The sequence below is a fragment of the Pteronotus mesoamericanus genome, unplaced genomic scaffold (assembly GCF_021234165.1).
Source record: "Pteronotus mesoamericanus isolate MK-2021 breed Mesoamerican mustached bat unplaced genomic scaffold, CSHL_Meso_final contig_2, whole genome shotgun sequence".
Taxonomy (NCBI): Eukaryota; Metazoa; Chordata; class Mammalia; order Chiroptera; family Mormoopidae; genus Pteronotus; species Pteronotus mesoamericanus.
The window spans coordinates 1,691,435-1,718,026 of NW_026555084.1; the positions used below are offsets into that span (position 1 = coordinate 1,691,435).

Consider the following 26,592-nt stretch of genomic DNA (forward strand, 5'->3'; position numbering starts at 1 on the left):
GGCTCTCCCGCAGCAGCATCATATCTCTACCCAGAGGCTGCTACTGTCCCTGCCCATCTTACAGGTATGCAGCCCGAGGCTGGGCCAATGAGCCCAGCCTTAATTCCAACTTTACCAGCTATATCTCAATTCCAACTTTTGCAGATTTTTATTCTCCTGAGTGGGGAGTGAGCATCATTTTTAAAAACTGCTTCTATTTTTAGGGATGATCTCGAATGTTCCTTTCCAGGGGTATGGCATGTTTTACTTGCTCGTGAAGGACGCCCAACACACATACACACACACACCCCCCCACACACATCCACACACACCCACCCCCCCCCCCCACCCCCCAGCATGCGCTCCCCTTGCACCATCCTCTGAGGTCCCGCTCAACTCCCAGCTATGGCTTTGATCACTCTCCTTGGAAGCAATTTCTCTCTCTCCTTCTCTTTTCAAATGGCTTTTTTTTTTTTTTAAATCATTAGTTGCTCTCCTGGTGATGTGAAAAGTGAAGTGACCGCTCCCACCAGGGCGGGGCTTTGGAAGGGCACGGTCAGTCAGCAAGAGCCCGCAGGTCCAGGCCCTGCGAGGAGTGCTCGGCCTGGCTGCCTCGAGCGACGCCGCAGCGCCCCATGCGGGGAGGACGGCGCCAGCTCCGGTGTATGGACCGCCGCCACAAAGGTCCTGGCCTGGGATGAAGTGCAGATCTTACTGAAGCTCAACACGACCGGGCGACCCCGTGAGGCTCGTGTGTGGCAGCCGCGGTAGGGAAGGGGCGTGGCCAAAGTCCCCCCTGGAAAAGCTTGGAGTGGCACCACCTCAGGGGCAACGTAGCGTCAATTCAGAAAGTGCAGCAGAGCGGGCGTCTTCCTCAGGCATTGGAGCCCACGGCCATCTGTGTGTGCACACAGATTGCTGGATGAAGCCGTGAACTTGGTCTAGAGGTCGCAATGCGGCCTAAATGCGTTTGCTGACAAAGAGCTCAGACTATGAGAAGTGGAATATATGGCGGCATCCAACCTGATCATTTTTTTTTCTTTTAATTTTTTTCCTTTACGTATGTCTAGTTAAATGCATCTAAGTTTCAGGTGCTCATGAAGCAAGCCCTCTGTTCTCCTGTTTCGCAGACATGGAAACTGAGATTCCTAGCTCTTCAGGCCTCGCCTGGGTTGCACAACATGGACACCATTGCATGAGAAACAAAGCCTGCCCTGCCCTGCCTGGCGCAGGCCCTTCCTCAGCGCTGCATGCCGGACTCACTCACTCAGTCACGGAGAATCCTCTGGTAATAACTCTATGGAGGCAGCTGAAAGAATCTCAACTCTGTCCTTTAGAGCGAGCCTGAGGGGTGGTTGGAAAACACACAACGGCCACCATGCTCCTTCCCCTGGCAACTCACTGATGTGGGAGATTGTCTATATTTTAGGTCAACTGTCAAAATAGATTTTAATCTAAAGACCCAGCCAATCAGGAATGTGATGTAGACATACGGGTGCCAGGAGTTTTAACAAAAACGTACTTGGACTCACACTGAAGTCCAACTGCCCTTCATCGCCACTCCCCCTGCGCCACGGTGGCTGGGACCTGTCGGGAATTACCAGCCTCGTCGCCCTCTCTGGCTCTCCAATCGCTGGCGCTGAGCTTCCTTGTTTACTTATTTAGAGCCCAGCAGAGGAAGTGGTAAAGGAAACTTGCTGAGTCGTTTTCTGAGAAGAGACCATATTTGTTCGCAGAGGAAGCGTTGCTTTCTGGGATTTGGCTGCAGCAGCAAAGTCGTTGGCCCCAACAAGGCCGTTCCAGAGGGTAACTGGGAGTTGGAAGAGCAAAGGACACCGCCACACTCTGGATTTGGGGTTCTCTGTCTATGGGCGCCACACCCACGCTCAGCTCGTGAGCTTCCTCCCAGGAGAGCAGCCATGGCATTGAGAAACGTGCCCTTCCGCTCAGAGGTCCTGACCTGGGACCCCGACAGCCTCGCAGACTATTTCAGGAAGGTGAGCCTTGCTCTTTGTTGGTGGTGGGGCTGGCAGTGCCCTCAGCGGGCTGGACAGAGGCTTTAAGACAGAGTCCGGGCAGGCATGATAGGCATAAAAGATGGCAGTGAACATCCAACCTCGCAGCAACTTCACCAGTTAAGTGAGGACCCTATAGATCTCTCTGTGCCACTGAGTGTTCCCGCAGTGAGATCGAGGGAGAAGGGAGGCTCTCAAATGAATGTGTGTACCTACTACGTGCCAGGGCCTGAGTTTGTGCTCTCCTGTATAACATGCTCCAGTTTAATACTGTTCCTTTGGCTCAGCTGCAAAATAAACTTAGGTAGGTTACATGCCTCAAAGGCCCCAGGGATGACATGTGACAGAGGCAGGATTCCAGTCACCTGTCTGGTTTCAAAGTCCATGCTCTGAGACGCAGAGCTGCTATAACCACCAGTGAGATCAGGGCTACCTATTAGAAATGGAGAAATTGTGTCCCGGGCGTAGGGGAAAGGAGAGGCAGGCCGGGAGGCTGGAGAAGGCCATGCTGCGCACTGCTGGAGGCAGTGCCTGGGCAGTCATTGCTCGTGACCTGAAAAGAGGGCTCCTCGAGCCCTTAGGTGGGACAGAGTCTCCCTGGAGCTTTATGAGAGTCTTGAGAGGCAGGTTCAGAACTGGTATGAGCCCAGGTTACAGCTAGGGAAACCGAGGCTCCTACAGAGGACGGGGCTTAGCCAGGCAGGGTCAGCAGCTGAGCTATGGTAGAGCTGAGACGAGAAGGTTGTTGTCCTGTCTTCCAGCCTTGGAGATGCTCAAAGATCCCCGTGCTTGGGCATCTGCTGGGGGGACCACAGGTCACATATCTGCTTGGGCAGGTCCGAAGCCACATGACTGCATTAGGGACCCTCTGTCACTGTACAAGGGATATGGTGTCTCTTGTGGGGGACATTTGATCCATTGGAGGAGGCTGACACCAAATTCTGCTGACACTCCAGACCATCATGCAGATGAGAGTTTAAAGTCAAGGCCTCAGAGATCATCTAAGTCAGCGTACTGCTTTTCCTGGGTAGAACAGCCTCCCTGGGGCAGAGAGTCAAACCTGGGGTCTTTGTGGGACCAAGGTACTGACTGTCACAGCTGTCCTTCCCCAACCTAAAGAAGAAAGGTATGAAAATGTCAAACCAGGTGTGGCATGATGGAGGCACAGCCCAGAGACCCTGCTATTTGCTGCTTTCTGTGCATCTCGTTTCCATTCTTTTCCCCTCCGAAAGGTCAGAGTAACCTTAGGTCTCAGCACTGCGGGTTGAAGATGGCTGCTCAAAGGGTATTTCTAACGACTTTTCTTAAATGTAGACCAAATGAACTAGGGCAACTGGCGAGATTTGTCAAGATCCTATCAAGTGGCATGTTAGCTCCATAGAGAAAAGAGAGAAGAATCGAGAAAGGGAGGGAAACCAGGGGCCAGGCTGGGAGGCCCAGTTAGGCTCCATCAGCAATGTGAGAAGAACAGGCAAGCCAGCCCAGCAACAGAAGAATCCATGGGCCAAGCCCCCTTAGCACAGGAAGGTGGACTACGGGTCAGGGGTGGTTCAGGGAGAGGGGTCGCTGTCTGAGCTGGGGGAAGGGAGAACTTTCTGTTTGGAAACCCCAAACCCTGGGACAAGTCCTCAGCACCCGAACAGGTTTCCCCGCGCCACCCCCGCCCCCCAGCACAAAAGGATTAAAGGCAGGAAGGAGGAGACTGAGGTTCATCTGTGATCTGGAAGACCCCTCAGAGACTCAGAAAAGCACCCTTCAAATCCCAAACACTTCAGTCCCCCAGGGAGAAGACACCAAGTGAACTACCATAGAGTTATCTGGGGATGGATCTTAGCCATCGAATCTCCTATTTAAAAGACTGATCGGCAGGCGCAATATCTAATGAAGCAGTGATATCAGGCCCTCCTTGGAAACAACTCCCCAGCCAGCTGTGGGGTCAGACACACTCTGGTTTGAATCCTGGCTATGCCACTTGCTAGCTTGGTGCCATTGCCTTAGTTACTTGAGCCCTATGTGCCTCAGCTCCCTCATCAGTAAAACAGGGATACTAACAGTAACTAACCTTGTGGGATTGTTGGGAGAATTAAAGGAAGGGCGTATGGGAGGCATTCAACAGAGAGAGGGGACAATTTGTGTTCGAGCTTCCATTTTTCCTGCTGGACTCACCGGACTCCAGCTGGGATGCCCAGGCAGACAGGCGAGTATTTGTGTCTCATTGCCTCAGCTACACATAGCTCATTCTCTGGAATGGAAGCCCCAAGGAGGACTTCGGTCATGTTTTATATTCCTGTAACCCTTCCAATGCCTTTGGACTGAGCAGGAGAGCATCTCTGGGCCCTGCAGCGGAGGGCCCTGGCTCAGAGCCAACAGTTCTAACCGCACCTGCCTTCCCAGCTCACTGTGTGCCTTCAGGCCTCAGACTTCAGGCTTCTTGGGACCTCAGCTGTCCCATCTGTAACACCAGGTACCTGCTCTAGATCAGTGCCCACCAAAGCGGCGTGCTCACAAAAGTCCCCTAAGTTTTGCTAAAAATATAGATTCTAGCTCCCAAGGCCAGATATTATGGGATCAGAATCAAACTTCTGGGCCAGCCCCAGTCTACAAGGCTGGCTGTCCATCTAAAGTTGCAGTCAGCGCTCTGCAAAACCAGAGGTCCGTCTGATAATGACGACAGTGAATATGATGAATTCAAGGCAGCGGACTATTCCAGAACCACTTAGAGCCCGGATCATGTAGATAAGAGGGTGCTTGGGGCTCCTCAGATGCCGCTTGGTTTCCACGCTGGCCTCTAAATTGGCTCTTTCTGAGCTTTCTAGCACCCATCCTACCTACCCTTTTGAACCAAGAGGTTACAATAATCGTGCCTACTTTTTAGCCTTGTTAGTCATACGAAAAGGCCCTGATTTTAAATTTGTACCCGAAGAAGGCTGCCACAAGCTGTGAGACTCACATCAGTGACAAGAGCCTAGGACTCTCAGGGACAAACATTTAACCTCAAATACTCCATTCTCAAACATCAAGTTAGAGTCATTTCCAATGCAAACTTATATGCTGTCGAAGAAAAGGCAACTCAGACACCTGATAGGATTGTCAATTGATGTGACTCTTTAGGAAAGCGACCGAGACCCTCAAAATGATAATTCTTGTTAATTCTGTAACTCTATCCTGAGAATGTTTAAGATAAAAAATTTATCTTAAGTAGAAGAAAACAAAACTGGATGTAAAAGAATGTCTGTGGGACCCTATGTTTTGATCTGGATGGTGTATAAAGCTGCACTTAAATTTGTTCACTTTACTTACTGTATGTAAGTTATATGTTATTAACAACTCAGGGATCATTCCTGACCAAGATATTAAAGCCTTTGGCTAAAGTCCGATTGTCATCTCTGTTACCTACCACCCACGGAACCTCATGCAATTTACTTGACTCCCTGAGCCTTTGACTCTCCATCTGAAAAATGTCAAGATTAAATGACTTCAATTGGTTTAACTAGTTAGAACAGTGACTGCCAGAGAACAAGCATCTGATCATTTTTGGAAGTTGCTATTCTCATTATTGGGGCAGCAGTTTGGTAAACAACCTAAATGTCTAGCAATGAGGGAATAATTCAACTAATGTTTAAAGTAAGTTTGCAGTAACAGGAGGCAGTGCTTATATGATCACTTTAAGGTAATTTCCAAGGACAAAGTCAGGCTAACAAGATTGACTGCAAATTACAACCTCGATGGCATTTAGAAATATGCTTAGAATAGAAGGATTGGCGGAAACACACCGCCCGTCCACCGGGCAGCCTTTGGGGGGCGAGACAATGGGTGCTGTTTACTCTCCGCGTTCTGCTCCTCTGCTTGCCTGAGGAGCGCAGCCTCGAAGGTATACTCTTTCTGCTGGGGCTGGCCCCAAAGCCTTGGACCGAGGCAAGTTCTCCATTTCGGAGAGTCCCAAGGGATCAATGAAAGCAGGGCTGAGGTAGGGACTGGCCCCGCTGCTAGACAGGGGAGGCAGCGGGGAGTCTGGCTAGCCACAAGTACCACAAATTGCTACCTTCGGGGGCAGGCAAGGGAGGGGAACCAATGGCATGAGCCTGCCTGCACTCACGGCGCCTTCCTCTCCTCTGCAGTTGAACTACAAGGACTGTGAAAAGGCCGTGAAGAAGCACCACATTGATGGACCGCGTTTTTTGGTAAGTGCTGCTGGTCTGACACATGGAGACCGAAGTTGTCCTGTACTTTAACCAATGGCTGCAGGGTCAACTGGTCTACCCTGTCCCTGAGGATGTCCAGGGTCAATGTCTGTCTGCAGGATCTAAACACAACCCTTTGCCTTCTTCAGAGGTTTTGCAGGAAACACCTCTCAGGATCCTTCTACATAGGACAGTGCTGATACCAAGGCACATTCCAAAGTCAAAGTATAAAGAAGAAATCCATGTATAGTTAATCCTACCACCCACACACATCTCAAAAATCTATTCATAATCTACCCATACTTGAAGAAGTATGGGGAAAAAAGGCCACCTTGGAAAACAGAAGATTCTCTTTTCCCATCTCTCATTCTGGGGTACATGCTCACGGAATGGAATGAAGAGTAGGATCACCCTCATTATTTCAACTACATTTGTTTCTTACTACTAAATTCACATAGTTAGTTTTGTGCCAGTTAAACACATGTGATATGGCTCTTTGCCCTCTATTACGTTGCGAACTCTTTCCAGTGCAAACTAAGTGAGATGCAGCTGCACATTCAGGACCAAGCCCCAGAAGGGAAGGGATGCAGCTCTAATGGCCGGGACAGGGGCACGGGCTGCTGGCGGGGGGTGCGGTCTGAGCATTTCCCCTGACATGACACCTTTGCCCATGGGAGAAAGACACACCCTGAACCCAAAAACGTATCCGTTCCAGGCACATTTCTTTGTCCTTTAAAAAAGAGGTGGGAAAAAGACTTCAAAGGTCTCATGGAGTAGAAGTTTTTGATGTGGATTTGGAAAGAGGAGGGCAAGTGAAGTAATGTTCTGCTGCAAGGTCTTGTCAGCTGCAGTGAGGGAGCTGGGCCAGGAGACTCCAGGGTTGGGAGGGGCCAGAGAAGTCACGTGTTCTAGCTTTCTACCCAGCACGCCAACCCGTTGCCTCTATTGCATCCCTGCCCCCAACATCTGCTTGAATCCTTTCAGTGATGGTAACTCACTACCACCTCTAGTCATTTGCCCCTTGCTGGGCAGCGCTCAGGTTTCATGCTGAGACCAAACCTGTGTCCCTATGAGTCTGAATTTTGCTACATTGCTTTCATGTGCCAAGGAGGACAAGTTTATGCATGGCTCCATGCACGTCAGTCATTCATTAACCCAACCATTCCTCTGACAAGCATTTTCTTGACTTCCCTTTATACACCACACCATTCCATGGGCTGGGAATATAGAGATGATTAAGATGTGATTTCTGCCTCCCAGAAGCTTGTTTTAGGGCAGAAAGGAGCCTTTCGGCAGGCTCCAGCCTCCTCATTTGCAATTAAGGAATAGCACGCAGAGGTGCAATGGGATTTGTTCTAAGTGACACACGTAGTAATTGGACTCACGCACACATTTAACGTAATCTAACGCTGAGTCTTAACAACGCTCTTTCTTCACTTTAAGCTTTGCACCCATAAAATTCCTAGAGTTTCATTGTTGTGTCATTCTGGCAAATCACTGCCAAACCTGAATGGTTCCTCCTGGTGCCTTCAGCACTGAGAAGAGAGACTTACTGGGGCAAGTGGGAAGGGGTGAGGCATCTTTGAGGACGGTCCTGGCTCACCTGGGCCCTCTATGAGCCTCTCCTAGCTCGCTTCTCTGTTAGCCGAGCACACTGAACTGAGTGGTAGTGCCTTCCAGCTCTGTGGGTCCCCCCAACACTTGCCATGTGAATTTCAGGCCTGTTAGGACAGGGTTGTTTCCTAGGCTGAGAAACGGTATCTGAGCCACTGTGTCTCCTCTGCTCCAATATCTGCGGCTTGGCAGACACACTGTATACCCCAATCATTGTATAAATCGGGAAGCAGAAGGAGGGGCGCCCAGAGCCAGGAGAGCAGGGAGCAGAACCCAGTGCCTACCCCAGCTTCTGTTGAAACCCACCCTCCACCCCAGGTGTTCTAGATACATTTTGAGCTCTGATCTGAGCTCTAACCTCTTGTTTATCATTCCTTCCAGCTTTATAATATCCAGGACCATTCTGCCAGTGAAAGCCAAAGTGGAAGGCCCTTGTCTTTCCCCCTCCCTCCGTCTCTCCTTCTGCAGTGTAGGAGCTAGCAGGTCCCTTGAATTTGTTTCACTGCTACTTTGTTTTCTAGTGAAAAGGGTGAGACCTTTTCATATGGGAAATGGGGGATGCTGTGCTTCCAGAAGGTTGAAGAAAAGAAGGAAATGAACTTAGGTAGGCATATGGTGCATGCATCAGAAACCTGACCACAGTGGCTTAGCCAAATTGGGGTTTGTCTTTCTCAAGTGATAGGAAATCTAGAGGTGAGTGTTTGTGGCTGGTGAGCTGCTGAAGGAAGTCACTGAGAACCCGGGCACCATCTAGCTTATGGGAAAAGCCTGAGTCTTCCTTCTGTCCTAATGCTTGCAAAATGGCTACTCCATTTCCAGGCATCACATCTGCATTCCAGGCAGGAGGAAATGGGGATGGGCAAAAGGTAAAAGGTAAAAGGTGCAAAAGTGTATGGGGGGATACCTCTCTCTCCCTTGTTTTCAGGAAAACAGTAACTTCCAGAAGCCCCATCCACTAGAACTCAATTGTGTCTCACTGGTCACATACTGAGTCCTGTGACCTCCACCATCTACAAGAAAGTCCAGTGGGGCTGTCCAAACTTATGGTGTCTCTGGGCCACGATGGAAGAAGAGGAGTTGACTTAGGCCACACATTAAATACACAAACACTAACAAAAACTGATGGGCATAAAAAAGGTTTTAAGTAAATTTACAGTTTTGTGTTGGGCTGCATTCATAGCCATTCTGGGCTGCATGCGGCCTATGGGCTTTGGTTTAGACACCCCTGGTAGGGTGTTAGGTATTTTAAACAGGGCTCCTTTGCTGCCCTGAACAAAGTCCAAGCCCTGTCAGTAAGGAAGAAAGAGGGAATGAATACTGGGTATTTGAGCAGCAGCGTTGCTTCGGCCGCACTGCCCTTCTCTGCGGGGCCAATCTGCAGCTTCCCTGCCTCCCGTGCCCCTCTGGGGGACATGCTCAGCACAGACTCATGTTCCCGCAAAGCCGCAAGTCTCACTCCAGCAAACGTGTAGCCCAGGGCTTGCTGAAGGGTTTTGAAGGAGGTGGAGGAGGGGGTTACATCACAAGGCAGAACCGCCTGTGAAACGTCTCTCACCTTTCCTCTCAGTCCCTGTCCCTGTTCTGAAGGGCTTGCTCTTCCCTAAACTCCTGCTGCTCTGTGTCTCCAGCCATGGTCACGGTCACCTTCTCCTTCACTCTCTTCCCGAAACTCCCTCATTTATGCCCCTGACTCAGCAAAACCAAAGGCGATAGCCAGCCGCCCTGCCCCGAGCTCTCGTCCGTCTGGCGCCCCCAGGAGCCCTCCACTTCTCCTGCCCCCGCTGAAAAGGAGTCTCAGGGCATCCCCAGGAGGGGGTGGTTTTGGAGGGAGGAGACACCACTGCTCAATGATATTGAAAAAAAAAGAAAAGGAAGTCTAGAAGCTTGACCAAAAGCCTGATTTTCTCGGGACTCTCGGCAGACGCCTGCCCAGCCCCGCTGCAGGGTCTGAGGAGGGCACTGGGTCGGTCGCTGCCCCTGAGAGCTGGAGCAGGTGAGTCCGGTGCGTGCACCGCTACGATGCCCCAGTTCCTGGGCCAGCTGGGCTCAAAGGGCAGCGCGCCAACCCTCTCAGTGGGCAGCAACCAACCCTCCCGGTATCTCCCAGCCCAGGGGGCGGAAAACCAAAGACACTGACCTCAGAGAGCCTCCGGACCCCAGCTGCTCCCTCCCCTGGGGGTAGAATTACTCATCTAACTCCTCCATTTCTCACTTATGTGTGATGTGTCCAACATGGTGTCAAAGATATGATACATATCATCTCATTTAGTCCTCAAGACCCCTGAAAGGTGGCATTATTGAAATGATTCCCATTTTCCAGATAAGGAAATTGAAGCTCAGAGATGCTGAGTGTGTGCCCCAAATCAGATACTTACTAAGTGAATGAAGCAAGATTCAAACCAGCTTGTGTGACCCCAGAGCTCCCACCCGGCCTCTGGCCTCAGAACGTGCATGGGGCCTCTTCTTTGGCTGGGCATTGGTTCTACAGGAAGTGGGCCCACCTCTTCTGTTTCCAATTTTGACAGCCCCGCCTCTCCTCCACCTCCCCCCTCCCCCACCACCCAGACCCTCAAAGGGCTCAGACACAGGAGGAAGGAAGCTGACAGGACGAAAATTGACCGCAGGTGCCACAGAGCAAGGTCCAGCCGCAGCTCTGTCACCTACAAGCTGAAATCCCCTTCGCATCCCAAGCCTCAGCTTTGCCATCTATTAAATGGGAATGTTGGCAGCTCCTACATCCCAGGGTTGGTGTGAAGATTAACCAAGGTGCTGTACGGCAGAGGCCCAGAGTCAGTTCTTCGCAAATATTCTTTCCTTCTTTGTTTCTCACAAAATAAATTGTTTAGCTCTCCCATTGTTTAAGTTAAAATTATTTGTCAAATCTAGAACTCAGGAAACTTCACCTAAAATATGCATGTTGGTATTCCCTTTGAAAAAATAGATCTGGCAACACCAGGCCCCCCAGGCTTTTATACATTTAGAAGCTGCCCGTGTTGTGTGCGTGGGCAGGGGCACTCTTCTGTGTGCCGCAGTTCCCAGCACTCCCTATTGTCTCACACCTGACTCTACTCCCCTGGCCCAGAGCCCTGCCCGTGGGTTGTAACCTGCCGGTGTCTTCCTTTCAGAACCTGACAGAAAACGACATCCAGAAGTTCCCTAAGCTCCGGGTGCCGTAAGTACTCCCCCCGACTCCTTGGGTGGTTTGGGGAACAGGAGTTGGGATGGGGAGCTGAGTCAGTGATCAGTGTTGGTTTGAAACAGAAAAGAGCAGGAAGAGTGAAGTCAAGTGCATGCAGTGTGTGGGGAAGAGAAGTTTCATGATGAGCTGGGAAAAGGAAGTTACAGATCCAGCGCAGCTGGTGTGCCGTCTGCTCTGGCCTAAGACAAGCCCAACTCTGAACCAAATTTTCATTTCCTCCCTCCCCAGCGGGGTGGCTGGGGCCTGTGGAAATACTTCCAGAGTCAAGCGACCTGAGGTTTCCTTGTGGTGCCATCACTGACCTGGCGATTGCTTGGGTCTCAAGCTCAGTACAATGAGGAGCCGGGCCGCGAGGGATGACGAGGCCCATGGCCGTGCCCGTCAGTGCCGCCTGCCTGGCAGGCTGCCAGGGGCGCGAGCCGTCACCAAAGCCCGGCACGGGCGCGGAGCTGGGAGGTCCGGCACGCCGAGCGTGCCACGTGTTTCCCACCCTCTAGTAAAGGTCCCACATCTTCAGATGCGCCTGGGAGCCAGGCAGGTGATGTAAGGGTGCCAAGTGGGTCAGGTTGAAAAACGCAAAGCCCTACTGATTGTTTTTCTTTCATTTTACCACCGTGGACTAAAACATGGGTGTGGAGAAATATTTCTCCACGGTAAGAAAAACAGCAGCACAATTAGAATGATTAAAGAGGTGATGAACACAAAGCCTTATTGCCAATGAGCAATAGGGAGTGATGGAGATTGTGGCACATCGGAATTACGTTCTCCACCCACAAAGAGCAGCAGCTACTCAGTTCGTCGATGTGGGCACAAAGATGCTGTGTCTTTGAATTTAACAAGAGTGGCTAGATATGTTGGTTTTATGTGACGTACCTCAATTTTCAAATGTTGGCTCAGATGCTGGTAAATACTGTGGAAGCCCGAGTGAATCTATCTATGAGCTAGATTTCGTCTGGGAGGCCCCCTTTCAGACCTGTGCTCTGGACACTCTCTGAGGCCTTTTCTCTTGCTCCGCGGGCCTCAGAGCTCAGAATAGTAATAGGGAAGCAGGCCGATGGAGGCCGCGGCCTGGGGTTCTCTGAGTAAGGAGGGCCACTAGAGAAGGAAATACGGAAAGTAGGGTTCTCAGGTTTTCCTCAACCGAAAGGGTGAACAGAGGGGGGGCAAAAAAAGGATAAAGATTTGCTTTTGGCGCACTTATCTCCAGGGGCAGCTGCGGTTAAAGAATGTTTGTTCTTCCCAAGGGTTTTCTCTGACTACCTATGGCTATGTAAATTTAAACTAAGTGAAACATTCCGTTCCCCAGAGACTAGCCACATTTCAAAAGCTGATAGCGACACAGAACCGCTGACTGCCATATTGGAGGGTCCAGACATGGAATGTTTCTACGTTTGCAGAGATGTGCTGCTCTAGGAAAAAATGCCATAGTTCTGTGTAAAGAAGAGAACTTAACACACAGGGGTCAGAACAGGAAGCTGGCGGGCGAAAGCCGGCCTGCAGCCCTCCTCAGTTTGACCCCCCACTGCTTTCAAATCAAAGAATATTTCACAAAACCCAGCTTCTCCTGAAACAAATGGCAAAGTGGGTAACCCAGAGCCCACAGAACACTGTGGGGACACAGTCAGGTGGACCCGAGTGTCTACTGCTCTATCTGGACGGAGCTTGTGCTGCCCAGTTCACCACGCCGCCCCCCACCCCGCGCATGCTGGAACCTCTTCCATCATCATGTGAGTGGAGACCCTGGCTTTCTGCTCAACAAGAAGAGACCAGATTTACCCTCCAGCCAGAAATAACCAAATAACCAGGCAAAAAATACAAAGTAGCAGTTTTCAAGACATTGGATACCAGATGAGGAGAGAAGGAAGACAACGTGGTGATCTTTGTGACCGCTCGCCGCTCGGAGAGGGTCTCTAGGCCAAGGCCCAGAGAGCAGGGTGCCTGGTGGAGTCTGGTGAACTTGAGTTAAGGGGACATGGTGGAGGGTCGCTAAGTCTAGAGTTCCCTGGACAGGTATCGGAGAAAAGGGAGCTGCAGAGGGACTGTCCTGGAGAGCCACACGGGCCCTGTCCAGCGGGCTTGTGATGGGGGCGGAAAGGTGAGGAGACCACCTGAAAGGACCGCCCAGCACTGGAGGGGATGGCATGCAGCCACAGGGCAGGAAACGGCGCCTGTTTCTACCAGGCAGACTGGAAACGCTGCAGATTCATAGTGCCTGTATACAGTGCACAGAGAGACCCTGCCTTGGTAGCGGGCAGCAATGGGCCCTAGCCTAGAAAAATGCCGGTCCCTACCTAGCAAATCTTAAGAGCAAGACTGGAAAAGGAAAAAAAAGAAAAAAAAAAAAAAAGAAGAAAAAAACGCTGTCTCCAAGTACCTTAACTGCAACCCAAAACAAAGCTCAGGAATGCAAAAACATCCATCACCTGGCCAAGTACCACTCACAATGTCAAGCATCAAATCAGAGAGGAAAAGGTATACAAATAAGCAGAAAAGTATGACCTATAACAAGGAGAAAAACCAAGGCACCAAAACTGACCCGTAATGACACAGGCAGCAGCAGTAGTAGCCGGAGTGATACCAGTGTGCTCCGTATGTTCAAAAAGCGAAGCTGAGGCATGAAAAATACCGAAAGACCCAAGTAGGACTTCTAGAGAGAAAAACTCTAATGTCTGGAATAAAAAATGCACTGCCTGGGATTAACAGCAGATTAGACATTGCAGAAGAAAATATTCATAAATGCAAAGACACAGCAATAGAAACTATCCAAAATGAAACACACGGGAGAATTAAAACAAACACTGAAAGGAGCACCAGGGAACTGTAGGAAACTTCCGGCAGCCTCATACATGTGGAATTAAAGTCCAGAGGAGAGAAAAGAGTGGAGAAAACCCACCTCAAAGGATCAGTGGGAAAGTCAGAAGAACTGATGGAGAAATAATAAAACTCGCGGAAAAAGCATAAGCTATACTTACTATTTTATGCAAAATCCCAGTGAGCACAATATCAAATTTTTACTAATTATTCTATCCTGGTAAAGGGGGAGGATGAAAGAATAGAAGGGCATGAGCTCTGGGGGAGGGGAGACCCAGGCCCAAAAGCCGGCCCTGCCTCCTCCCAGTGGTGGCATGTAGGGGCAGCCACCTACACCCTCTGGGCCTCGGTCTCCTCATCGATACAGGGGAAAAGAACTCTCTCGGGGAGCGGTGGATTTTCAAGGAGGCAGCCCACACACATTGCCGGGTACCGTCCTTGACACATATCGATAGTCAGTGCTTACTCATTCCAGTCCCTTGTATGTAGGTTCGTTTTCTCTGATCATTACGCTGAAGGGCTTTGGAGAGGAAATTATATTTATGTGCAGCCGACCAAAACAAGATCACAATCCTCTGAATCTCTCTACTTCCTTCCGCCATGATTTAAAAAAATCAGTATTCAATTAAACAGGTTGTGTTAGAATGTGGACTCTGGCGACAAGGGCTGTCTCTGCCTGCCCACGTAGTCAGCTGCTCAGGATGTCTTTTCTCCCAGAGACTCCCCGAGTTCTGTAACGGGGGACAGTTTTTAAGTAGGAAAACAGAGCCCCCTTGGAGAGGGCCTAGCTCAAAACCAACGCACAGCTGAGCAGGAGCTGAGTTTATCGGTAGGGTAGAGTCCGGGGTAAAGTCTGCCGTTATTTTTAAAACCTGTAAGTTTTATATTTAAATCTGGAGGGAGGGCTGACGCTTTGCCTGAGGTCACAGGGTGGGTCCTGCCCTGGGGCAGGCCGCTGCAGCCAGACCCTGGGCGCGGTCCCAGCCTCTGTGTTTGTAACCTCACCAGGAGAGGCCTTTGCCTGAAAAGCCACATGGGCCCCACATGCGCGGGGAGCTGGGGGCGCAGCCGGGCGGGAACCCAGGTCATGGCAGGGTTCCACCTGGTGGCAATGGCCTAACTTCCTGTTGGAGGGTTCGGCCCCTCTTCATGAACAGTTTATCCCTAAAACTAGGCAAAGTAGAGACCTGTGTCTACCAGCTGCCCAGCCCCCCTCCCCCACCCTCCCTGGTTCGGAGTGAGGCCTGAGGTTTGTGGGGAGGAAGAGCAATGAGTCACCTCCGGGCACTCACTGTCACTTGGTCCTCCTGGGTGTGGGAGTGGGGGCAACTCTGCACACAGAGGTAGCCACTGCCTTCTCACCTTGCCCTCCAGCTTGGCCACCCGGTTCACTCGCTGCCCAGCCAGGTCCCAACTGGCTGGGAAGGTGCCCTATGAGGCCCGTGGGAGGAGGCAGACCCTGGGAGCCGGAGCTGTGCCGTGAACCACAGCGGCAGGCCCGGCTCCGCTCTCTCAGCCCCTCTGCTTCTCTGCTGGGGGCTGCGGTTTGGCATTTCCTTCCTTCGCCTCCAGCCTGGCTGCTAAAGATACTGCTGGTAAGAAGCGACAGACACTGGAGAGCTGGAGGTCCTTCCAGGATCAAAGAGCTCCAGGAGCCAGTCAGGGCCCCTCGGGCTGGCAGCGAGGTGTGGCCCAGCCCCACCTTTGTCGGGTCCCCATAGAAATGCTCTCTCAGCAGGGAGGCCAGCTCATTTTCCATTGCAACCACACCCCCGTACTCCATCCCCTCACCCAGCCACACAGCACCCCCCACACTGTGTTAATATACACTGTTCTTATCTAGAATTTCACTTCCTTAAATGTGCATTCTTTATTGCCTGTGTCTCTTAACTAGTGGGTAAGCTCCTTGAGAGCAGGGATCTTGGTTTTGCGTTTGGAGGCATCTCGAGTTCCCAGCACTGAGAAGGGACTGCGCTTTGCTGAATTAAGGGGGGATGGAAAGGGAGCAGCAGCAGCTGCCACCTCCTGACATGGCCAGGAAGCAGGATGACCGCAGGGGTCCCCTGCTGGCTCTGGAGAAGTCCTTCCACCCCTCACGCCCGGGAGGGAGGAAAGGGACTCCCTTGGCTTCTCAGAACAGTCATTTACAGGAACAAAAGGACCCTGTCACAGGCGACACCTGTCAGCAGGCCCCTGGGAAGGCCCAGCATGCTTAAAGCGCCGTCTCCCTGGGCAGTCAGTGAAATGTGAAATTCCAACAATGACAGTGTGACAGAGGATTAAACATCGCCTTCTTTCCTTCCGTTCTCTTCGTCACCCCCCCCCCGCGCCCTTTTGTAGCTGTCATTCTAATGACAGGGGAGGGCTTAGAGCAGAATCCCCCTGGGAGCCTGGAGAGGCAGCTGTGCCTGGCAGTCTGGGAGGGCTGTGGCTGTAAAGGACTCAGAAGTGGCCGGTGCTAAGGACTGCTTGTGCACAGTTAGAGATTCTGTCTTAGGCCGAACTTGACACCTTGAGGCAGCCACTCAACAGAAGGAATGTGGTTCCTGGGTCATTTTCAGATGGGCCACAGGCTCTCTGTAGGTTCCACTGCTCAGGGGCGAGAACACAGGATGCGGTGCGGTGAAAGCACGCTGCACTGGACGCTGCGACACCGGGAAGCCCGGCTTCTGTGCTGTGGGGTGGGGGAGAGGGGCGGCCTTTGTCACTCGCCCACAGGTGGGCCTGTCCCTTCCTTCGTTTGGGCCATCTGTAAGATGACATTAGACCGGATCATCTTCCAGGCTCCTTCCTGCTGTTACGTCCTTGGTCTCGGCAGGGGTTCCTAAGGGAGGCTGGGGCTCTCGGGCCCTGAAGGTCCAAGAGACCTGAGGAACGGACGCCTATCGCTGGGGCCTCCCTGTGGTGCCACCCTGCTGCAGAAGGCCCTCCTATCCTGGCATTTGGGGATTTGCCTCTTCTCAGCACCCAGGGCCTAGAAGTATCTCCAAGGGCCCTGGCCAACGGAAGGGGTCTCCCACTCTGCAGGCTGTTCTGTGATTGGAACTACTTCTTCAATCTTCTATAAGAATCTGCGTCACTGAGGGAGGGGACAATGGAAGGAGATATAGGCTAAGAAGAGCCCCTGGAATTCTTGTCGAGTGATACAAAGAACAGCTGATTCCTAGAGATGATATGAGGATTCCCAGAAGCCAGACATCACCCCGGGGCACCAAACCAAGGCTCAGGGCACGTCAGCCTCAGGAAGACTGATGCGGTGAAACACACCGCGGTTGCCCCCTCCCCGGTGACACGGCTGCAGGTCTCCAGAGGAGGGGGAGCCAGATGGGAGTGGACAAGTCTTCATCGGGGGCTCCGGGCTCCGCTGAGCGGGCCGAGTAAGACACAGAGGGCTTCCTGGCCAGGAGCAAGTGCTGGCTGGGGGATGACAGTGACGAGCTCTGAGGAAAGGAGCAGCAGAGGGCCCACCGGGGGGCACTGACTGGGGGGCCAGAGAGAAGGCCGGCGGAGGTTGGCCCAGGTGCCTGAGGTCACATGGGTCAAGGAACATCAGGTCTCCGTAGGAAGGTTGGGGTCTCATGGTTGTCACCTCCTCTGTCCCTTTATCTTGTAGGATTCTCAGTAAGTTAAGTCAAGAAATCAACAAGAATGAAGAGAGGAGGAGCATTTTCGCACCACGCAAGTGAGTGGGCCCAGGGTGCTGAAGTGACCCAAGAAGAATGTCCAAACCCAAGGCGGAGCTTATATGGCACGCACAGAACTGCTTTTGTCCACTTTTCATCCGTGTTGCTTCAGTCCCACGAGGGGAGGGTGTTCCCTCTCCGTGCCCTGCACCCTGCCCCTGGGTCTGGGACGTCACGGGAACTTCCCCTCAACAGTCAGGCAGTCACGAGCTGCCAGTGGCACCACCACTGTGGCTTTGGTGGTTCCTAGAATTTGGGGGCCGTCTGGCCCTGGTTGCCAAGCAACAAGGACACCAGTCCCGGGTGGTGAGATGTACTTGCCACTGGGGACGCTCTGGCAGGGCTGGATTGAGGAAAGCGGGAGCTCCCTTAAGGCAGCATGGCCATTAATGCGCTGCTGTTTGCCTTTGCAGGCCCCAGGTCCAGCGGTTTCCTGAAGAAATAGGTAAACATCTGGGGCGCGGGGCAAAGGTGGCTTTAGGAGGTGACAGGCACTTCGGTCTGTCTCCTGGTTCCTAGGGCTCCTTGAGTGGCATGCAGATTCATTTGTCTGTCAGCTAGTTCTAACCCATAAAAGGGTTTGGGTTCGGGCTGAGGGGAGGAGAGGTGTCATTATGCAGGGCCATTGGCATACGGCCCCTGCTTAGCTGGGACCCTCCGCAGGGACACAGTGAGAAATCTGTAGCAGGGTGGGGGTCGGGGGGTTAGTATGGAAAAACCCAGGCTTTGGCTGACCACCTTGGGTGGAGCCAGCCCCAGGCTTCTGAGTCTTTAAAGCAGTTTTCAACTGCTATGTTGCACATCCTTTCAAGCATTCTTGGACATTTTTATTCATGGGAAAGGCTGAGCTCCCCCTGGTACCCCCCGGTAGCATGAGCCCCTCAGGCAAGCACTCCAGGGTGGTACTTGGGAGCGTAGAAGGAAGGACAGAGGCCTGGGACACAGCAGGGACGTGGGAGGCCCCAGGTTGGGGAAGAGAGCTACTTTCGCTTTCTTTCTAGTGGCTTCTTTGGTGCTAATGGTGGTGGTGTCTTCTTCCACAGAAAGCCACGAGGAAGACAACGGGGGCTGGTCGTCCTTTGTGAGTATGGCTGGGCCTTTGCAGTCAGGGCCTTTGTAGGAGGAGCCAGGCCTCCCGCAGGACGCCAGCACAGCGACCCGCGGGTCAGAAAATGTGTGCGCGAAGACCAAGTCACAGACATTCCTGGCTTCACCAACCATGTGGTCTCGGTCCCATCTGCTCACCCTAGCCCTGGTGACACAAACACAGCTGTAGGGAGGCCTCAAGGAACGGGCTTGGTGGCGTGCCAACCAGCCCTCTCTCACACACACACAGAGGCTAGGCCAGACGTGGCCCACGGGCCGCAGTTTGCAGACCGCACTGTAAGCTGCTGAACGGGCAGGGCTTTTCCGCAGCCCCTCCCCTACGTTCAAGTAGCTTTACAGTAGTTTTGCTCCTGCACCCAAGTCCCCACTGGTCACAGAGTAGGAAGGGGATTTCAGGATCAAGCTTTAGCTCTGCAAAGACATCAGGGAAGGTCTCACGCAGCTCAGGCTTATATCTGAGGAGGCACAGCGACCCCTTTGAGATTCTAATGAGCTCTGCACATCCTCACCCCCTCTGACCACATAAACAGTCCCTGCACACGAAGCTAGAGCCAGGCTCAGGCTCAGCAGTGGATCGGAGCCCATCTGCTGATTTTACAGCAGAAGCCGCTGATCCCACTGGAGAGCCTGACTCTGGTAGAGCCACTCACCTAGTTAGAGACTGGCCTACGCCCGGGTGGCCCGACCCTTGGGCCAGTGGTCTTTCTGGTAAGTGACCATCTCTGGTGCCTTTAGGAACAGGAATGAAAATCTTGTCCCATTGGGATTCTGGCAGAAGCAAGCACTGAATTCGTAAAACATGCCAGCTACGTCTGTGCTTTCTGCCTGAACACAAAGAACATGACAGATTTGTTTTGTACAAAAGGGAAGAGACCAGAGCCCCCCTCCACGGATGTTTACGGATTTTTGCCGCTGCCTGCCACGAAGTCCCTTCTGTGCAGGGCTCAGCCTGACGCTGGTCTCTCCAGTGCCCTGTACACACAGCAGGTTCCCGTTAGCGGCCGGCTGTAAAACGCAAGTTCTGCGGCTGCCCAGCACCCACTGGGCGCTATGGAGGCGGGGTGGAGATAAAGAACCCAGCATGTGAGCAGCATGGATAACACACATACATAGCAGAATCCGATTAAGCCAAATCACTGGCTCCTAAAGAACTGCTCTAGAAGTGGAAAAGTCCATTGCTGAGAAAGGGTGTGGGGTACAGGCCTGGCAGGGAGGGAGGACCGACGAGCCTGGAGTGGGCAGGCAGAGGGCCGCTGGGGATGCCCTGTCAGGCTAGGGGATGGCCGGCCAGGCTGGGGAGGGCCTGACACCACTGGCCTGAAGTCCTGTTTGTCACAGTTGCCATCGCTCTTACCACCCCCCCCCCCGCCACCGATCTTTAAGACACAGAGTCACTGATGACAGGACAGCCCTCCTTCAGAGCTCGGCAAGACACTCAGCCCTCGCTCTGCCTTCCAACATATGTATTTTAAACACTCAAGTCAGAAAGTCACACAGGAATCTTCCCACTGAACACCTGAGTCTTCCCTAAGCCACTGAGCACGGCTGTCAGGACTTCTAGATCGTCACTACGCATCTTCCCTCACCACGCGGCAGCCTCCCATTGCTTCTCTGCATACCGCCCTTAGCTTTAGGGAAATGCCCTGGGCTTGTTTACCACCCTTGACTCTGGCATGAGAGCGGCAGGCCACGGGGGTGCTGACGGCGCGCCCTCTGCGCGGGACACCACTCCCGCGCCTGTCCGCTCACGGACTGCCTCAGGGGCGATCGCTCGGCCCCTAGGGCCCACTCTCCTGAGAGCCACAGAGCAGCACATGTTAAATACAATAAAAAATGTACAATGTAGAAACGGCGTCTTTCCAAGGGAGCAGCTTCAAACTCAGCATCAGAGGTCGTGAATAATGCGCTGTTGTTCCTACATACTTAGCTCTCAGCCAAAAAGAAGAGCACAGCATGACGGTCCCCTCTCAGACAGACTCCGCCTGCCTTCTAACTAACGAACAGGCTTGGTTATCGGCTCTCCCATTAGCGTGGCTTTCAGTGCTGCACTGGGTTGTACTCAAAAGCCATTTTTTGAGCACAGACACACTAAGCACTGACAATGAACTTGGGGCATCACAAATGCTCCAGGCACTTAGTCTGCCTGTTGGTGATGCCTAAGTAGGAAATGTGTTCACCTGTAACAAAGCCAGGTCCCCCGCACCTCTGGTCCAGTGTCTTCCTCTTCCTCCTGCTTTTCTCGGCTGCGCTAAATGGTGCAGAGGAAAATGCACCGGCCTGGCGATGGGGGTCCCGAGCCCACGATGCGCTGGCCCTGTGACAGTGCACGCCCCAACCCCAGTGCTCTCCTCCGTGACACGGGGGTGCCCACCTCATGCTGCCTGTCCTCACGCGAGTGCCCCTGTGAAGCTCGGCAGAGACAGAGTGGACACAGGCACGTTGAGTGCCAAGGAGACTCTCTACCAACTGCACTGTCCTTGTCACGGTGTTGGCAGGAAGATGATGACTATGAGAGTCCCAATGAGGATCAGGATGCTGAGGATGATGGTGACTATGAGTCCCCCAACGAGGAGGAAGGGGCGCCCATAGAAGACGACGCCGATTACGAGCCCCCACCCTCCAATGACGAGGAAGCCCTGCAGAACTCCATCCTGCCTGCCAAGCCGTTCTCCAACTCCAACTCCATGTACATTGGTAAGGCCTCTGGCAGCCCCGCCCCTGGCTCCCAGTCCCCATGGATGCGCGGGAGGGTGATGTCCACGTAACAGAGAGCCCTACGTGCTGATGCCAGCTTTGGGCAAGTGACTCCACCTCTCTGGGCCTCAATTTCCTCATCTGTGAAATAGGATGATGATAATAATAATAATATAGATTACACAGGTTTGCTGCGAAGAAAAATGAACATTATTCACAAACTGTTGCCTGTGATGGCTGATTATCAGCGCTGAACTGTCACTGGAGGTTGTTTGGCAGTAATAATTCATTCTGTGTGTCACTTAGATTCTCAAGAGTACTTTCCTGTTTCTCCCCATGTTTTGATCAACTTGTGGTTAGGTGCCACAACGACCCACACACTGTCAGAATAAACACACCATACTGAGTGGGGTTTGACGATAACTTTAAATTATTTCAAACAGTATTTTAGATCATCACTGTCTCTCTGTTTCTGTCAGCCTATTTCTCCCTCATTCATTTATTCATTCACTCATTCATCCACCAAAACCCACTGACCTACTAGGAGCCAGTGAGGACCAGGATGGGGGGCACTGACATCACCCTAAGGGCTGAGAGTCGGAGTGATCAGGAAAGACACAGCCCTGGCCTCACGGAGCCTGCGTCCTGGCAGGCTGGTGACAGGCAACGCGCACACACACTGGCGTAACAGCGTATCAAGGAGTATGCTAGAGAGCTGATGGTCAGTATCACAAAAAATTAATGCCACTAATCCTTTAGCTATACGACACTTGGCAACCTTAAAGCCCTTCCATCAACTCTATGTTGACACTTTGTGTTTTTAAGCACTCTGTGTGATAAGGGCAACAATTATCAAGGCCTTTTTTACATACAGGGAGACAGAGGCCCAGAGGAGAAATAAATAAATTATTGAGTACCTCATATGTATCAGTTATGAAGATACAGAGTGAATGAGACACTCTTCACCATTAAGAATTCATAGCCCAGTGGGTGAGGCAACAGCAAATGAATGAGTCACGAAATGGTTAATTAAAACATCATACATACTCAGGAAGACGAGTGTGGGAGATGAGGCTGGGGGTGTGCCCAGCCTGGGTTGGACTCCCTGAGGCTGTGATATTTAAGCTGAAAGTTAAAGGATGAGCAGGGGTGAGGCTGCGCGAGGGCAGGTGTGGGAAAGGAAGCGCATGCTAAGCAGCAGGAATGGCCACGCCAAGGTCCTGCGGTCCGCGGGAGCATGGCGCCGCAGAAGGCCCGAGAGGTGGCCAGCGTGGGTGGAGCGGCGTGAGATTAGACTCGGCGCACCCTAGTTCTAAGCCCATTCTCCAGGGCCGGGTAACACCTCTCCAGGGCCGGGATGAGGGCAAGGGACTTAAGATAGGCACCCGGGGCACAAAATGTAAGGAGGCTGCCACTCAGCACTGCAGTCCCAGCCTGGCCTTTCCCTGTTGAAGGGTTGGGGACATTGCCAGCCTGTAAACCTGGCTCAGGGATACTTCTATAGTGATCAGAAAAATGGGAGCTGCTGTCCAGGGCAAAGCACAGTCAACCAGTTACGAGACTGTGATTAGGTAACAGGAGCTAGTGGCCGGCTCCTCCCTTTCAGGGCAGAGATGAGCAAAAGGAGGAAGTCGGAGGATGCAGAGCTGCCCAGAGCATTGGTGAGGGGAAGGGAGGGGACCCAGTACAGGGTCTGCGTGAGCCATGAGCGCCAACCTCACTCTACCGGGCAGCTGGGTGTGCCTGTGTGTGCGCGTCTCTGGCTGCCCACCACTTGTCACCGGGCGCAGACAAACCCCTGCCACCACCGGTGCTGGCGTTGGTGCTGGCGGGAGCCTGTAGGGTCCAGGGCCCTGGAGCCCCAAGAAGCGCAGCACTGGGTGCGGGATCTATCCCTGGGAGACCCTGAGCGTGGCCCGCACTCAGCCTGGCCCAGCGTTTCTCCTTTCATTTTAACGTGCTTGTGCTTCGCAGATCGGCCCCTCTCTGGGAAATGCCCGCAGCAGCCACCGGTGCCCCCCCAGAGACCGACGGCCGCCCTCCCTCCCCCGCCTGCCAGCCGCAGCCACACGGTAGGCCTCCTCGCGCTTTCCTGGCACTTTGTGTCCCCTCCAACCATTTCCTCCGCCAGAGAGAAAGAGGACGATAAACGTTCTCCTATCCTAACCAGTCAGATGCGATTATACGCAGGCCAGGAAAATGCACATCCAAGCACTCACAGTGTTGTGGGGGATTTTTTTTTTGGGGGGGGGATGACATACTAGTGATTTTTATTCGTGTCATAAGGCTTATCAGTATTTTCTTTTTACCATAAACAGTATAAACTAACTGTATAATAAGAACTCTCCTTATATGCATTGTGCAATTGCCTCCCACTTTTGAAATAAGTGAAAACTGTAAAATATACTCTAAGAAAACTGAGTTAAGTTGATGGCACCTACGGGTGTTCCAAGAGTCCCAAGTCACCTTCTCTCGCTGCAAAAACATCTCGCACCACCTGCAGGTCAGAAATGCCAGAAATTCAATGGGCAACTATCCCAGAGACTACTAGGTTTATGATGCAGTGAACTCCGGAAGAGAGAGGCAGCAACGCCCTGTCCTCTTTCTCCAAGCTCATAGTCCCAGGTCCTGGGGGTCTAATCAATTACACAGAGAGATCCTGAGAAGTTCAGGATAAGGACTCAGTACCTGGAAATGTGTTCTCTTCACGAGGGACCTGAGCACGCTAACAGCTATGGCAAACGTTGGAAGTGCCAGGGCTAGAAGGAAGGAGAGGATATATTGTCCCCAAAGCTCAAAACCTGGACCACTCCACAGTGGGGACCTCACCGCCAGGAATGGCTGGCTCCCTCCTGCCTGTGCTGTTTTCCTGGCAAAGGAGGCTGACCAGGGCTGAACTTACCACAAGTGCATTTTGCTTTTGAAATCTGAAGGCTGTAATTACCACTATTTTTTAAAACGATTTTATTTAGTTTTTTAGAGAGAGTGAGAGGGAGAAAAACATGGATGTGTGAGGAAAACATTGATCAGATGCCTCACTCACGCCCCAACGGGTTACGGAACCTGGCCTGCAACCCAGGCATGTGCCCTGACCAGAAAGGGAACTGGCAGCCCCTTGCTTTGCAGGATGATGCCCAATCCCCTGAGGCACGCTGGTTGGGGCCATAACATCCACTGTTGGGATGCAGAATTCACTCACTCAATCAGCAGATCTTACTGAGCAGCTCCTGTGTGCCCAGCAGCGTCCTAGCTGCTGAGACTAGAGCGTGAAAAGACAAATAAGCTCCCTGCTCTCATGAAGTTTCGATTTGATCAGAGGGGCACAAATAATAAAGTAAGCAGATGTAGAAACAAGATCATTTGAGTCGTAAGGTGTGGTTAGGGAGACAGGAGACCTAGGGACGTGGTGACAGGTGGCGAGGTGATACTGAACTGGACAGGGTGAGCTGGTCATGCCAAGAGCTGGAAAGAACAGTCCGGGCAGAGGGAAGCACAAGCGCAGAGATGCCAAAGAGGGCGTCAGTGTGAGCGAGAAGACACGTGCCGGGGAGCCCGTGGGCCCTGGGGAGGGAGTGGGGAAGGGAGTGGAGGGGCAGGCGCCGGCTCAGGCAGAGCCTGGCAGGCCACGGCGAGTTTTTACTGTGTTCCTAGTGTGACATGAGCCACCCAGGGGCTTGTCACAGGAGCAGCATGCCCACTCCACTGCCATAGAGCCATCATCGCCTAGGCTGAGACAGGGCAGGATGGGCTCAGAGAGCAGGCACTGTTCAGGCAGGACCTGAGGATCTGTATTTGTGGGTGAGCATGGACGTGGAGAAAAGTGAACAGGTTCAGACATATTTGGGGAGACAAAGCGACCAGGACATGTTGATGTGTTGGAAATATTTCCCACCATCTGGATTTTTTTTTCTTCAAGCAGCCCCTCCCCCCACCCCAGCCCAACCACGAAGAGCCTGGCAGAAGCAGAGCCCACAAAACAGCCAAGCGTAAGTACCGCTCTCTCTCGCCCACTGAGCCCCAGCTCCAGCCAACCCTGTACTTCTTGTAATTGACTTCAGTCTCTTCCCTTCCAGTCCCTGCTCCTTCCATAGACAGAAGCAAGAAGCCTCCCCTCGATCGTTCATTAGCGCCTTTTGACAGAGAGCCCTTCCCGCTAGGTTGGTATCATTCATGGTTGATGCATGATGATAACGGTGAGCATTTATAAGAGTGCTTACTGCATGCTTTTCACACACAGCATCTCACTGAACTAAGACCACAGCACTGTGAAGTGGGGGCTATTAGAAACATCCTCATTTTACAGATGAGGAAGCTGAGGCTATTTTCAGGCACAAAGAGGGAACTTCCTAAGATCACACAGCTACCAAGGAGAGACCAAAACCAGGGCAGCCTGATGCAGAGCCCCTGCCCTTAGCCTTGTGCTGGACCTGCGTCTCCATGGGACATTTGTGCACACTCATCTCACTGTTCCTCCGATGATGATGCGGGTGGCACTGGGGTATCGAGGCAGGGGCCGGGCTGAGAGACAAGAGGCCTGGGAGACCTGTCATCAGCCACCCTGGTTGCATTTAGCAGCTCACTGACTAGAAGGACCTTGCTTTTACAGAGCTATCCCTTTATTTGTAAGGTGGGTATTCTGTAAGGAGAAAATGCTTTATAAAACTCTAATGTGCTATTCAAACTGCAGGGTTATTTTTTTGTTGTATGTGTGCAGTTGACCAAGCAGTGGGTATCTGACAGCCCTTTTCCCACAGAACTGACCCAGGGTTTTCTTGGATTGCAGCCACCTCCATATGAAGCTATTTTTGATTCAGTTCTAAAACGTGGCTACCATTTGTTGAGCACCTACAATGGGACCAGTGCGTCACCTATCATAATTGCCTACATCATCGCCAATCCCCACGCCGACCGAACAATGGGGCGTGCTGTCATCCCCACCATGCAGATGGTGAAACAGGCTCAGAGAGGCGGAATAATTTCCCCAAATTTGTATAACTAGGTGCAAGATCTGGAACCTTGTCTTTCTGACTTCCAAGTTGGGTGCTCTTTCCCACTACATCCTCCTGCCACTGAAGACCCTCGATTTTCCTCATGTGGCCTAGAGTTCTGGGGAAGGAGCACCGAGCCTGGAGGGATAAGGAGCCTGGAACCCCAGCCCCCCCGCCAGCCGTCCCTTAGCTGCGCCCTGAGCAAGGTCGTAGCCTCCTGTGGCCTCAGCCCCCACTTCTGGTGGCAGAAAGACGGTTGGTTCCTGGGTTCAAGGCTGCAGCCTGCTGCCGCTGTTTTCCTGAAAGGGCTTCGCGGCTCTG

The 26,592-nt window shown here is 52.4% G+C and overlaps 1 protein-coding gene across 1 annotated transcript in view; it reads left to right on the forward strand.

The window, feature by feature from the left end:
- Positions 1 to 1,582: 1,582 nt before the first annotated feature.
- The window catches only part of LCP2 (lymphocyte cytosolic protein 2), a 37,968-nt gene continuing 12,958 nt past the window's right edge, over positions 1,583 to 26,592 (forward strand). Inside the window, exons 1-10 of the mRNA XM_054568063.1 lie at positions 1,583 to 1,976; positions 6,113 to 6,175; positions 10,915 to 10,961; positions 17,413 to 17,481; positions 17,896 to 17,927; positions 18,526 to 18,563; positions 21,085 to 21,283; positions 23,258 to 23,355; positions 25,203 to 25,269; positions 25,357 to 25,440. Coding sequence (XP_054424038.1) covers positions 1,899 to 1,976; positions 6,113 to 6,175; positions 10,915 to 10,961; positions 17,413 to 17,481; positions 17,896 to 17,927; positions 18,526 to 18,563; positions 21,085 to 21,283; positions 23,258 to 23,355; positions 25,203 to 25,269; positions 25,357 to 25,440 — 775 coding nt within the window. The 5' untranslated portion in view covers positions 1,583 to 1,898. The remainder of the gene's footprint in view (positions 1,977 to 6,112; positions 6,176 to 10,914; positions 10,962 to 17,412; positions 17,482 to 17,895; positions 17,928 to 18,525; positions 18,564 to 21,084; positions 21,284 to 23,257; positions 23,356 to 25,202; positions 25,270 to 25,356; positions 25,441 to 26,592) is intronic.